General features: G+C 41.7%; 2 protein-coding genes across 7 annotated transcripts in view; one reads left to right on the top strand and one right to left on the bottom strand.

Annotated features, from left to right (window-relative positions):
• Window positions 1-1,549, top strand: part of myo1ea (myosin IEa) — a 50,328-nt gene extending 48,779 nt beyond the window's left edge. For both annotated transcript variants that reach the window (XM_080495865.1, XM_080495864.1), the window contains one exon: window positions 50-1,549. In XM_080495865.1, coding sequence (XP_080351991.1) covers window positions 50-126 — 77 coding nt within the window. In that variant the 3' untranslated portion in view covers window positions 127-1,549. The remainder of the gene's footprint in view (window positions 1-49) is intronic.
• A 1,707-nt stretch (window positions 1,550-3,256) lies between these two features.
• The window catches only part of rnf111 (ring finger protein 111), a 30,894-nt gene continuing 19,211 nt past the window's right edge, over window positions 3,257-14,939 (bottom strand). For 2 of the 5 annotated variants that reach the window (XM_080510057.1, XM_080510056.1), the window contains exons 7-16: window positions 13,128-13,380; window positions 12,186-12,263; window positions 11,746-12,109; window positions 11,517-11,642; window positions 11,236-11,353; window positions 10,696-10,776; window positions 8,108-8,203; window positions 7,716-7,802; window positions 7,137-7,240; window positions 3,257-5,069 (exon numbers count right to left, since the gene is read on the bottom strand). In XM_080510057.1, coding sequence (XP_080366183.1) covers window positions 4,952-5,069; window positions 7,137-7,240; window positions 7,716-7,802; window positions 8,108-8,203; window positions 10,696-10,776; window positions 11,236-11,353; window positions 11,517-11,642; window positions 11,746-12,109; window positions 12,186-12,263; window positions 13,128-13,380 — 1,425 coding nt within the window. In that variant the 3' untranslated portion in view covers window positions 3,257-4,951. The remainder of the gene's footprint in view (window positions 5,070-7,136; window positions 7,241-7,715; window positions 7,803-8,107; window positions 8,204-10,695; window positions 10,777-11,235; window positions 11,354-11,516; window positions 11,643-11,745; window positions 12,110-12,185; window positions 12,264-13,127; window positions 13,381-14,939) is intronic. The other 3 variants (XM_080510059.1, XM_080510058.1, XM_080510060.1) reach the window with 3 other exon arrangements.

Below are 14,939 nucleotides of genomic sequence, written 5' to 3'. Positions count from 1 at the left end.
CAGTTGTGCAAAAACCAACTTGATAATATGCTGGTGTTTTTGTTGACAGATGCGTCAGGCTGGTGGACGGGACGTCTCCGAGGGAAGCAGGGACTCTTCCCCAACAACTACGTCACCAAGATCTAGGAGCTGCTGGTTTACAGCCGTGGGGGGGGGGGGGGGGAGGAGGCGAGCCGGCTGTGTCCCCGCCGACCCTGTCAGAGGATGGGGATGCAGCTCCCGGTCGGAGAGAGAAGCACTGGAAGACACATCCTCCACTACTGCCTTATCCTGGACCAAAGTAACCCTCGGTTACGGCTCAGACCAAAAAGGCCACCGGCCTCCAAGTGAGGCTCTTCTCTGAAGACACGACGAGACTGTTTTGACCTCAGGGGCTGTTTTTCCTCCAGGGTCCCTCTGAGTACTGAACAAAATCTATTTATTGTATTTATAGCTTTCTGTGTTCTCCTTACTGTCTTTAGCATATCTCTCTGAGGATTTGAGCTCACGTTTTAAAGTGTTGGAATGGAATCTGCTAAATTTGTGGGACCAGGCTGTGATTTTTTTTTTTTAGATGCAGCAAACATGGTTGTCTCAGTGTCTAAACTGAAGTGACTACTGTTTTTTTTAACAGGAATATTTATTTTTGGTGCAAAACTGTTCCGACCTCCCAGACACTCAGTAAATCACCTCAATGTGATTTTTTTATTTTTTTTGAAATGATAGATATTCTAGATACCAAAGCAATACACATTTAGTGCAGTCAAACTGACGGATCAGCAGGAAACCTGTCGTCGTTTCTGTTCTCCTGTCACACCGGTGTCTTGTTAGACGAACAGTAGAGGCCATGAATACTGTAACCTGAGCATGCGGTCTGTGGTGTCATAGCACTTTATTGGTACAGGTACTACCTTGGACACAGACGCCCTCAGATGCCATTTATGCCAGTTAAAGTCTATGAAGGACAGATTGCCAAGCTAGTAGTAAGCCTGACGAAAAGATTTTGTTTACATGAGATGATTTTTAAAACAACAGGCATTTTTGATCTGATTCTGTATATGTGTTCAAATGTAGGAGTTTTGCCTGTTATTGGTTAGGTTTTAAATTAACTTTTGTATTTTCTTCTGAAGGATCTTTGTATGCTGTTTTATTTCCCTCTTTCTGCTTTTAATACTTACAGGGCTGCTTTTTTTTTTTTTTTAACCAGCTCAGCCAAAAAAAAAAATCACAGAATAGGGTGAATCAATTATTCTGCCGAGGGTTCAAATTGTTTCAGGTGAAAGAAAAATGTTGACATTTTAATTTTCCATGGCACTACCAAGAGTTAATTTTGCTTTTACTCGACTGTTTCTGCACATCTTTTGCACTGCTGTTGCATTACTTACACATTCCTTCATGTTTTAAATGAAAACGCTCCATTACGCCCTTGTCGGTCAACACTGCTGGGACTTCTGTCGGAGAAATTCTGCTTCTTCAAGTGTAGTTTTATCGTGGATGCTTGCATACATCCTTGTGCAATACACAACAGTGGATGAGTCTTTCAATAAAGCGTGTAACATTGTATTTTAAACTGCTCTGTTTGGTTTTGTCAGCAGGAAATGCATGAACCTTCAGTCTAATTCATCCTTCCATCCATACAGGTACCAAACGTTCCACTTCTAAAAAATTTTTTTTTTTATGGCACTTTGTAAATAAAGATCACAGAAACACCTTTGCTGGGGGGGATTCAGTGCCACAGCCTGGTCAACTGGAAGACTCTGGGAACAGGGAGCACCATGTCTATTGATGTTTTTGCTCCATCTTGTGGCTGCAGTTGTTACCGCAACAGCACACGTCACCATCGTACACTGGGTGTTATCATTTCAAACACCTAAATCGAATTACCCAATGTAATACAAAATCTAACAACTAAAAACATACAGAATAACTTTAAACAGTAGTTTACTGAAGGCAGTTTATGCCAGTGGCGGCAGGTGATACATTTCTTAGGTGGGGCACCCTGTATTATTTGATTTCAGCCAATGTTAACTTCATTTAGGTGCATTTCTAAATCACAATGAAACAATCCTGCCTTTATTAGATCGACAGAGGCCCCCAGTGAAGCACCATAGTTCATGAAACATCTAGTGAGTAGAGAGCACTTATTAAGACACTATTATTAACACACTTGTAAATTAATACAAGATGCTGCTTCATTACCGTAGTTCCTTTGAGAAAATGACTATCTTGGGGCTGGTTTACTTGAAATGACAGTCTGACAGTCTATCCCTCTATAGACCAGCTGCCACTGGTTTAGGCAATAGAATGTTAAAGACAATTTGGTATTTATTCGAGTTCTGAATAGATCTTTCAATAGAACAGCTTTTACTTTTGTGTGTGTGTGTTAATCTAAACCAGTGCAGATGTGGTGACCTGTCCAGGGTGTAATCTGTATTAATCACCTGGGATCAGCTCCTGATTACAGCGGTATGAAAGATTGAAGTCACTCTGTGTCAAATAAGACATCGAGTTTATCCTCTCACACAATTTCCAGATACTATTCTAGAAATGCAAGTATTTTTAGCCCTCAAAATGTTGATTCATTCAGAAGAACTATGCTTATTTTCAATGTATCCTGCAGATAGATAAGAGGGAAATGCTGAAATGGTATTTTGAAAAAAAAAAAAAAAAAAGTACCTCTTTTAATTCATAATCATAAGACAATCCTAATGATTTATTAAAAGCTTGTTCAAGCTGAATTTGGAGCGTCAAAAATACTGTGCTCACTCAACTCAGTATGACAGAAACACAGAGAATCAGGGATGTACTGGATAATAGGCACATCTGCATATTCATCAGCCTGAGGGATGCAACTCCCACAAAGGGTCATTTGAGGAGCTACAAGGTGATCGACACAGAGAGGTGAAAAGCTGGATGAAAAACACTAATCTATGCATAACAATAGTGCCTCAGTCATACTTATTGGCTTCTATATTCAAAATGCTTGCTAATATTCATTCAAATTGGTGAATTGCAAAACCATCTGGGGTTTGAAAATATGCCTTTCTGACAAGTCTTTATGGAAAACTTTATATTTTTCGGGCTCAAGAACATAAACATGGACCATTATGAATTTAAATTAGGATTACGAGGAAAGTAGCTGTTAGTTAAATGTCGGAGGTTTCTGCTTCTGAAATACTCCGATTTTAGTTTTACTGGACTGAGATAAACTCAGTGATTCCCATAATCAGTGAGCTGTTGTTCACACTTTCAACATTCACACAATGACAGGACTCCATTGAGATTTATCCAAGTTTATTAATCTTTTCTTCTTTTTTTTTAAAACTAATATAAATCCCACAGAGTATGATCCTGGTGCCTTTAAGTCAGTGAATGCATGGATACCTGCTTTAAGTACTGCATTTCAACACTCCATTCAAAATATCTTTTTTTCTTTGCCTTTTTTTTTTGTTTTGTTTTTTTAATAGTCAGAGTGGAAATACATGGCCTCGACACGCTCTCATATTCACTACTGTTCTCCAACCCTTTTCTCTCTTGTGCAAGTCTATGCGAGTGAGTTAGTCAACAGTATTAGTGTTTGTCTTCCTGCAGCAGCCAAAATGGGCGCCGCTGCTTGACGACAGAGAGAGAGAGAGAGAGAGAGAAAGAGAGAGAAGCTAAAATGAATTTAAGTGTGAGACCAAACAGTAAATATTTATCTCAAATTAGACACACACACACACACACGCACAAACACACCCACGTGCACACACACACGCACGCACGCACTCAAACAGGAAATGAAAAGCCAACGCCACTGCCAGTATCAAATCGACAACATGATCCCAGGTTGCAGGCTCGTGTGAAATTTCTTAAACACATGTTGACCTGAGATCATCTCACAAGAAACCCAGTAAAGCGTCATCGCGGGCCCGTCCGTCGGTGTGCCGGGAGAGAAACCCCCCCCCCCCATGAAATGAAGAAAAGGTTCACAGCAGATCCCGACAATCAGTTTAGAAAGAACAGTCAAGAAGAGGGATGCAACATTCTTTTTCTCGAGAGTACATGGGACCATGGCGAGAACGGTGGTTTATTTTTATTATTATTTTTTTCTTTTAAGTCAGATGGAGGTGCTGGAGGAAGGGAGGGAAGGGGGGGAGGGAGGGAGGGAGGGAGGGAGATGTCATCGTAGCAAAGCATGTGCATATTCTGGGAGTGAGGTGAACATCAGAGTTTATTTCCACTCTAGAAATACTGGGTGTGCACTAATACAGCAGCTGATCTGTTAACATATTTCCCTAGTTAGGAATGTCTTGACTTTAAAAAAAAAAAAAAAGAAAAAAGAAAAAGAAAGAAAAAAACGAAAGAAAGAAAAAAACATCTTTCACTAACAATCCACATCTTCTAAACAAACTAATCAATACAATGACTGGTAAAATGAATCCTGCAATGCAGTTTTGTTTTGTTTTTTTTAAACTGGAGGTTGACATTCTATTCTAGTAAAGCAAGGCATTGGGTTTTACAGAAATGCGTCTTTACTAGAGCAGCTATCCTCGCCTGCAACTTGTTAGGCCGTGTGAAGCCCACGTTATATGTGCAAAGAAATGCATTGCAAGGAAACATGCAGAGAAACAAACAAAAAAAGAAAAAAGAAAAAAGAAAAAAAAAATGACACTTGAGGAAACAATCGAAAGCTACATAAAAGCTTTATAAATACAATAAAATCTTAAACCCTTAATGGAGAATTCTAGCTGTTGTAATAACAAGTGATAGCTGGCACTCTAGGCTCAATGCTTTTTTGTCAGGGTGTTTTTTTGTTTTTGTATTCTCTCGTAGTAGAGCTGCGCAGGTATTTCATGCCATCTTTGGTTGACTGCAGTACTGAAGAGAAAAAAAAACATTTAATATGATCTCAAAATAAACTTTCAACAAAAGGGGCTTGTTAGAAAAAAAAGAAGGAAAAAAAAAAAAAGAAAACAAACAAAAAACAGCATCAACTCTCAGCAGACAACTGCGCCTCAATGTCCACTCTGCAGATGGGGCACTTCTTATTGGTGAGGAGCCACTGATCCACACACAGCTGATGGAAGAGGTGCATACATGGTAGACGCCTGCGGGGGCAGCAGAGAGGAGGGGACTCGTCAGAAACGGGGTCAAAAGAAGACATTTATGTTACAGTCGTGATGAACTTTGCAGTGCTGTGCCACTTATTCATCATGTAGCATGGAGCAGAATCAATAGCTAATATAAATTCACCCCAGAGCAGCGGAAAACAACCTTTAACATACGGAAGGTTTATATTGGGAAGTGTGAGGAAGAACGAAGCATCCAGGAAGTGGCGGTGAGACTCTCACAGAGCCCTGATCTTAATATGAATAACAACATGTGGGTTTACGAGAAGAAGGATTTGAATCGGATGATTTGAATCGGACGACATCCACAGAAGGTCAGAACTCTCCAAAAGGTTTTTTTTTTTTTTTACAACAACCAGCAGGCAACTTCTCACTCCTCGAAATCCACCTTACATTTTGTGTTAAGTTACAAGTTAAAAGCAGCCTTTTATCCGCCAAGACCAGCATTAAACATTTGCACATTACTGTACATACCAACATGTACAATGGGCCTTCAAACTCGCTGCTTTCTTTAATGATTTGAAATGATTTCAGTTTAGCCTTTAAAAAAAAAAAAAAAAGAGAACGTTCAGAACCAATCCAGTGTGAATACCAAAGTCGTACTCGGACGTTAACTGCACACAATGTAAGCCCTCGCTGAATGAGCTCACATCCAGTTGATAAATACATAAATGAGGGACATGTAACTCTTGCAGCTTTTACGTTCCACCCTGTAGAAACATCCTTTGCAGAAACCGGAGGACACGTGGAGCCGAACGCCAACGTGAGCAGGAGCTAAATATTCTGTGTGCTCGGCTCCTCGAGACAAATGTTGCTGCACTGAAGAGATAAACTTTCTTTCTGAGAGGTTTGTGGCAGCGGCCAGTGATTCACAACTTACAGCGCCAACGCTTCTGCACCGTTATTGCTACTTAAGACATCAGCTCATGTCGACGGCGATTTAGTAATCAAGCACACGGATAAAAGTGGAAGACAAAAAGCTTGTCTGAAGGTTAAAACTAACAGATTTTTGGATTTGGTCGCTTTATGGGATTGGTAGACTCACAAAATGAAAATCATCAGTTTTAATGATTAAAAACACTCAAAAAGCACTCGCTCAGACTCCATTAAAGACTTTTTTTTTTCTTTCTTTTGTTCAGCGAACTGAACAAAGTCCACTGATTTTCATTCAGAAGTTACAAAACTACGTTGGAACGTTTTTTGGCCCCCCCCCCCCTCCCAGATGTTTCCATCAAATTATTTCAGTCTTTTTGCGAAACGGAGACGATCAAACAAGAGTTTTCACGAGAAATAATAAGAAATCAGATCAAACTGAAGGCTTTAGTCGAGAGAAGTAGATGTGGTTCACAACTCATTTTTTGGAAGAAAAGATTTGAATTTTTAACAGCTTGAAAAATATTCCTCCCTAACAAGTGTAAAGAACTCATTTATAAGACAAACATATTGATTTAAAATAAATCAAAGTAAACCGATAGTTACATCTCAGAGTTAATTTTACAATCAGAAGATATAAATTAAAAAATTAGGATAAACATCTTGTCCTTTTAAAAGTCCTGATATTTTAAGACACAATATATTTCATTTTCATTACTTATAAGCTAAAATAATCAAGAACAAATAAAAAAAAAAAGGCTTAAAGTGTTGCAGTTTATGAGTAATAACTCTTTCATAGTTTGAATTAGGCTACATTTCCCACTGCATTGTAATATTATGGGGAAAAAACTGGAAAGCTTTAAAAAAAAAAATCTCAGTTCCTTATTTAATCCCCAAAAGATTTAAAAAAAACAAAACAAACAAAAAAAAAAACCAACACCTGACTGAGTGCCAAATAGCAGTTCCATGAGGCCGGTAATTTTAAGCCACTGTGGGATTTTCTGTTGATTACCTGAATACCTTTGGGTTTAAAAAAAGAAAAAAGATGGAAGTCGTACACCTGCTGTCACACCTGCCTGTTTCCAAACACTCTGGCTCCTCCTGAAAACCGAAACAAAGCAAACCCGAGTGCAGAGCGGGACCAATTCCCAGGAGGGGGGGAAACGTTTTTACCTGACGTCCTCCCCCTCTTCCAGTATTGACAGACAGATGGTGCACTTCTCCTCCGTGTCCTCGTCTGCCCCCTCGTCTTCGTCCTGCTTACCGTGCAGCTTCCTCTGTTTGACAGAAACGCGGGGAGACGTGAGCTTCGATCAGCCGTGAGAAGACAAGACGCATCACAGGCGGTCAACGATCCTAACGAGTCACTCTCTCTTAAACAAGCTGCTAAACTACAACACAATAGGGGTAACTTTATCAATAGATGGCTCAGTTCTATTAAATGTAACGTAAAAAAAAAAAAAAGAAAAGGAAAAAAAAAAGGCTGCTATGTAAACAAACATTTCAGGAAACAGAAAACATTAAAATTGGGGACAGAGAGAATGGTCATTTTGTCGTGAAACATTAAAAAAAAAAAAAAAAACACACACAAAAAAACAACTTTCTATCTGTTGTATCTATGCTAAACAAAACTCATCAAACCAAAAAAAAGATGTTAGCCGAATTCCCTGGCCCCCAAAAAACTAAAACTAACATCTACTGAACACGAGAGCAGAGACATGTTTCCAAATTGATTTGTTCATTATTTCTCACCGATTCTGGGGTTGCGTGCATATTTTTCCCAATAGATGCCCAAGCTTCAGGGGTTAACTGTTGGTCAATGTCTCTCTCCAACACCTTCTGTATTGGGTGGCAGGGTGTTAGATTGCTTATTTAGATGCATTTGGAAACCTCTAAGGAAACTGCCCGACAATATCTTCACAGCTGCAATCTCTGGTAAAAGACACTACAGCGGGGTTTTTTTTTTTCTGAACGCTGTCAAAAAAAAAACATCAGACGTTTGAAAATGAGCACAAAAGACCACTGCGCACTCTGTCCCAGAATAAACTGTAACAGACGCATGCACAACTCTACGCAGTACGTTCACAAGCTGTTTAAACACAGGAAATGCATACGCCACACGCAACACGCCGACGTGTCCTCACCTTTTTGTACTTGTGTGGGTAAGTGCACCTCTCTATGGTTCCCTGAGAGGCTCCTCGGTTCACAGTCCCCAGTCGTTCCTCTAAATGCAGCAGGTCCTGACGGAAACGGGAGGAGAGGGAAAAATAACTGTGAGGCCGACACGCACGGGAGGACCTTTGCGAGTTCGGCGAACCCGCGTCATGCCTTTGCAACAAAATCTACAACTAGAAAGGCGACTGTCATTTCCACCGGCTTAATAAACAATGTTCCTCAGCGTTATTGAGGTCATTTTGTCCCGGCTGCTATTTTCTTTTGAAAGAAATCTTTGTCTCAATGAGACTTTCTGGCAGAATTAATTTTGAGGGGGAAAAAAATTAAGTTTAGACATTTGACTATATTAGTTCCTCTGATTGTCACATTATATACTCAACTCAATGACTTCAAGCAAGTGTGAATTTTGTCAGGCAGAAAAAAAAAGTCAAAGTCAACTGTTTCTGGACGGTATGTTATCAAGATCACCGTGTCAGTGTCCTGAAATGATCATGTTATCATTCTTTAATAACGTATTTGTTTAAGACTCTATTTTCTGGACATTTAAGGCAAGATATTTTTGCCGCTTATAAACCAGCAATAGGTTTATCGCAATGCTACAATATGATCTTTCGATCAGTAGAAATTCACGCAGATTGACAAAAGCAGTGACCAACGAGAGGGAATGTTGGTACGAAACACATCAGAGACCTCAAAACTCTACATGTGACAGGGATTTAATTCAGGACTGATCGTCTGAAAATAACAAACAACGACCGTGGCAGATAGGAACTAAAGGAGCAATGAAACATGCTGGAAAAAGTTTCTCTTCATTGAAAACAACTGATGAAAAAAGAAACAAGGACACGAGCACTTCATTATTTTTTTTCGTATGCTTTGCAGCACCGGGACTGTGATCGTCTGAGCCAACAAGATGATTACGGAAGTGAAGCGAACACAGCCAAACTGAAATAAATTCATTGGGCAGACGCCTTCGTCCAAAACATTGGGGGAAAAGAAAGGAAGGAAGAAAAACAAAAACGTGGACATGAACGTTTTAGGGAGAGCTTCAAAGTTTGGCGACTTTCTGAAGGACACTTTCTCATGTGGAGGAAAACATTTCAGTTAAGAGTGACAAATGTAAGGAAGCTCCCGAGAATGGCGATGTTAATAGTTCACTGAACCACTGAGCCGAGTGTCCATCGCTTCCTGGTGATTTACTGATCACTGATTCCAATACTCCAGAAGTAATTTGTGGATTTCTGTTCTCCTTCTCTCCGGCTCCATTAGAAGGCAGAGACGAGGGCATTGAGAACATTTCTAACTGTTGTTTCACCAGGAGCTAAAAGCTTAGAATATGGTTTCTTGTGATACTCTCCAAATAATGTTTTTAATTTTCTTCCGGTTGGTGCACTAAAGTTTGCTAAAGATTGTCGTTTGTGCAGCCGTCTCTGCAAATACCTGAGGCCCATTTCCTGGACTGAAAAGTTCAGAAACTGGGTAAAGTGGCTTCTATTTTTGCGTTTGCTTGTTGAATCAATGTCATGGTTCATAACCACAATGAGGTTTCCCCCCACACATATTAAGATATCCTCTGTCGCCAAAGCAATGGCAGCAAATAGCTTTCTGAAAAAAAAATCCTTGTGTTTTTTTGTTTTTTTCCAACTGTCATTGAAAATTGTAACGTATACCAGTATATATCTTCCCTCCTCGTTTTTTTACTACTTCATGTTATTTGAGCTGGACCTCATGAAATAATAACCTCTCCCCTCTTTTTATTATGTTCATAAGGGCTATAGCCATTTTTTTTTTTTTTTTAACTAAAGCCTTTTAAGTTTTCATGTGCTTGTCGAGGGAGATGTGATTCTTTTCTAAACATTCTTTTATTGAACTTAACTCAATACACATGAAGTCTTGGACAGTTTTTAATAGTAGAGCAGCTCAAAAGAACCCTAAAAAAAACTACTCAATTACAGTCAGGCGAGTAAATGTAATTTGTTACTTTCTAGCTCTGTTTAGAAGCTGTACCATTACTTCCAGGTCTCCTGATATGCATTTCTATGCTAAAATGCCTGTATCATTGGGATAATTGTCGGATTCGTACGGAGCCAATCAGGATTGTTCTTGTTGGTGTCGCATGAATGCAGAGTCGCAGTTCTTCCATGCATGCCTGAACCCTTGAGATGTCACGGTTTTTGAATTGTACAGCGTGAAGCCGAGGTTGACTGAAGGCAGAAAACATCAATGTCATGATATGGTGTCCATTATATGCGCTCCGTTCACGCCCAATCAACTTCAGTCAGACTGCAATGAAGGCTGCACCTCACTCAAAGAGTGTTTCCTCTCCACGGTGGCCTTTGTGGGAGTTTCTCAAACGTTTTGACTTCGGTTTGATTTTTGAACTCGAATCCTCTGCGTAGTTGCAAATTTGTCTTGGGCACTACGGTAAACTGAATTCGCAGTGACACTGAAGCACGGGGTGTTGAGGAAAGCCACGGGGAAGTGAGTAGTCGTGATGAACGAGGGCAGCCATTGTTACTCGTGAAAACGGCCAGGAAGAAGCGGAACCCGTCCTCACCTCATAGGTTCTTCCAAAACCAGTCATTCTAGATGAGATGTACCTAATGTGCGGGTAGGTCACTTCAGATATGCCAGTGTGCTGTGAATGAGAAAACAGAGCATCCACAGTGTGTTATGTTCAGCCAGGGAATAACCGTTTGCCTTGATAACAAAAAAACTATCTACCAGACATTTAAAAAGTGTGCTGCAGAACGATTTATCACATACTTCAAAAGCTGATTCAGAGGCTTTCTGAAAGGGCTCAAATGTTATAAACAAGTACTAATTAAGGTCACAGATATACAACAATTAAAATAAATATAACTATATTGACTATATTAGGGATTCTGGATTTGTGTTGCGTGTGCACTTGAGATGCTTGATGAGCCAATGTTAATTGCTGATGCATTATTCATGTGGTTCAACCAAACCATCCTTGAAATAACTGATGTTAAAAATAAGGCACGGCCCCATTAATCTCGGCCAGACTTCGTATGAACGCGATTGGTTTTCATGTATGCTAATAGATGCGTGTGTGTGTGCTGAAGCTTTCTCTCACCATGAAGGGGATGGGGAAGTGGTGCAGTCTAGGGGGAGGGTGGTAGTGGGGCAGGTGGGAGTGCAGGTGCCCTGAAGGGTACGGTGCCACGGTCACTCCAGCCTCTATGCCAAGTTCCCTGTTGATAAATAGCCACGAGTCAATATTCTGGAGGCACTTTCTCAACCAGACCTGCAGAACAAACCGTGGAGGCCTACAAACGCAGTCGCGTTAAACATATAAAACCTAAATAGTGTCAAGATCAAAAATCAACCCTCTGCCTGACTGCTACTGATACAGACCATGCCGTTCTTTGCTCAGGCTGACGAGGATGGGAAGACATAGTCTGTGGCACGTGGATGTGGTGTCCATGGCCATAGTTGGGGTGCATTCTGTGAGGGTGGGGAGGTGGACGCTCATGTGCTCGTCTGCGAAGAAATACGGAAGGCAATAAATAAATTCCACCGGGAACAATCGTCAACTTTCGCCATCTTCTGCAAGATTCTGCGCGCGAGGGACGGCGGGACTCACGTGGGATGCTGCATCATCCTGCGCCTCTGAACCTCCATCCTCTGCAGCATCTCGTGCTGATGGAGCCTCTGCACGGAAGCACCCAGCGCCGGCATGTGGTGAGGCAGGGTCTGGTGATCCGCGGGAAGGTGCTGGGCCAGCGGGGCACTTGAAGTGGAGAGATGGTGGGTGGACAGTGGCGGAGGAGGGGCGGGGGGCACGGCGTGGCCTGAAGGGTGGGATGGCAGTGGCGGATGAAAGGTGACGGTGTGGGGGATGACATAATCCCCTTGGGGCGGGGGCTGAGGTGTGAGCTGAGGGTTCCCGTGGGAGTGAGGGCAGGCGGAGGAGGGCTGGTGATGCAGGGAGCGCGTTAGCGAGCCATCTGGGTTTGGGGACAGAGAAAAGGGTAAACGAATAAAGAATTAAAGGAAAAATGCCAGAACGGTTAAAAACTACACCTGCCAACTTTCTTTGTGTTGAATTCTGTTTCAAAGTATCTGATCCAGTATGAAGTCCACACCTAATCCTGCAAGAGACTGTCAAAAGAAACCATGGCAAGACTTAAACACATAACGACAAGACGTACAAGAACCTGCAGCCCTGAAATGATGCAGGGCAAGACATATTTTGAAAACAGAGATGAGGTTTTCTTCTTCATGAATTACCAAAAATGTTGAGCTGAAACAATTGGAAGGACAATCAGTATTTGGCGATCCTGTCAGACTTGATTTACAGTCTCATCAAGTAACATGCCAGCTGACATAAGACACTTTTCATTGGTGAATGCCGAGGTCATTTTTGTCCAGATTAACAATACTCTACATCATTGGTTACGCTGTCATAAAATAAGTGACCAAAAGGTTTTGATATGGACACAGGCGGGGAAAAACATCTTTTCACATGCAGCAGCAGATGGACGTGCAGCAGTATCTTACTTATCGTTGACATAAACACTCGTTCTCAAACATGAGTGAACAACTTAAAGTTTTTTTTTTTAATTTTGTTTACTGCTGAAATCCTTTGTTTGGTGTGCACAGGAAGGTGGAAGTGAGGAAGTGAGCATGAGACAGCAACAGCCATTAACTCTTCCTCCGTCCCCCACCAGGGAGGCCTGTCGCACGGCTTCACACTCCATACTGAAATATTCTCAGTAGCAATTAACTTCTCCTGCCTGCTACAGTTCCCGCAGCACTTGGCATATTAACCATCAGTCTCCGTTAATTAATATTAGCATGAGGTTTTTCCTTCGAGTACATCCAATTTCTGCTGGTAGCACAGTGCCACAGACGAGGACATTTTCCTTACGGATCAGCGGACAGAGGAAAAAGAAATCTCAAATGAAACAAAAGATGCTTGTGAATGCGTGGTGTTCTGCATTTGCGTGAGGGCGGCGTACTCACAGGATGGATGCATGTAATGCCTGCAGGGCTGGGGTTGCGTTTGAGGCTGCGGCTGGGCCACCATGGAGGAGCTGAATGAATCCACCACAGCTGGCTGGCTGGGTCCAGGGGTGGCATGGGAAACGTAAGCGGGAGGCCGCGAGGTGGATCCCGGGCAGCACGGGTCAAAGGCTGAGGTGCTACCATGGAAACTAGCCCCGCCGCTTCCACTGCTCCGAACGCTGCTGTTGCTCAGGTCCACTGGCAGAGTTTGCTGTGAGACAGAAACGGCGAGACGTCGAGAGGAAACAAGATCAACTTTATCCTGTGGGTCTTCCTTTCTTCCCCCCCGTCGTGCATCTCGTACAATCAAAAGCATATTTTGTTCTCAACATTTCTTCTATACAGCATTACACACAGTGAAGTAGTGTAATGAATACTGGTGTAATGAATGCCTCCAACTACAAGCAGGTGTTTTGAATCAGAGGGTGTGCTTTCACTTGGCAGGTTTGGCTCGGCTCCTTTAGTGCGGGACATTTTTTAGAAGTGTGAAACAGCTGTACAGCAACAAACCAGACAAGACTTCCCGAGAAACGGCTCTCAGTCCACAGCACCATTAAAAGACTTCAAACCACAGCATTACTGCAGGAGTCAGAAAAGTCCTGTTAAAAAAACACGTGCTGTATATGGTACGAAATAACTCGCAAGAGTGAATGCGACTGAAGCAGGAGTCACACTGAAGCAGACTGAATGTATTAAAAAAAAAAAAAAAAAAAGACAGTTTGCGTTGCGAGTTTTCCTATTGGAGTCAAAGAGGTAAACAAAACACTGCTGTAGTGATTCACCTCCCATAGCAAAGTGATTGTTCTAAGGTACCGTATTTTCCGCCCTATAAGGCGCACCTAAATACCTCAAATTTTCTCAAAAGCTGCCAGTGCGCCTTATAGCCCGGTGCGCCTTATATATGGACGATTGTTCTACTCAAGACTGCTATTTGACAGCTGAACAACCAGAAGCTTTTATTTTGACAACTCTAACTACGCAACCGGATCTTCAGAGCGGACGACACTCCACACAACACCTTAATCACTCATGGTTGCACACCAACATTCTAACAAACCAAAATAAACTAGATGAAATAATTACTCCCTAAACTGGGGAACAAAAACACAGCATAAACACAATCAACACAACACCAAGCCCAACAACGAGCCACAATAACCTCCAACAACACAAAACATTTGTCGCTGCAAGGCATGATGGGACATCATGCCTTGCAGCGACAAATTCAACCTGAGCTCCTCAGTGCAGCCGATAGAAACTCCCATAATTCATTGCAGCTGTTTGTGGTGTTTTAAATACAATTATTGGGGGTTATATTTGGTTTGTGGTGTCGGTAATAATTGTGTTGTGTTGTGTTTTTGTTGCTTAGTTCATGTAGTTTAGTTTATTATTATTATTATTATTACCGGTAGTTGTAAGTTGTCAACCAGTAGTGAAGAAGGTTTTGTGTGTAGTGTCGTCCTGGCATAGGCTGCAGGTAGGCTATTAAAATAAAGCATGTGCACCTCTCTGGGTGTTAGAATCAGTGGAAAATGTAACCTAATGGCTTTGAGCTATAAATGTTGCTGACCACTGGTCTATTCCATGCGCCTTATAGGGAGGTGCGCCTTATATATGAATGAAGTTGTAAATTATGTCAATCAATGTAGGTGCGCCTTATAACCCGGTGCGCCTTATAGGGCAGAAAATACGGTACACCACAATGCAATACCAAGTGTGTACACGCCCTAAAAAAAACCCAAAACAAATTGATGCCCCATTGTCTAGACC

Source organism: Blennius ocellaris, assembly GCF_963422515.1.
Source record: "Blennius ocellaris genome assembly, chromosome: 1".
NCBI classification, from domain to species: Eukaryota; Metazoa; Chordata; class Actinopteri; order Blenniiformes; family Blenniidae; genus Blennius; species Blennius ocellaris.
The sequence above is the reverse complement of the archived record's forward strand: the minus strand, read 5'-3'. Positions and strand labels throughout refer to the sequence as shown.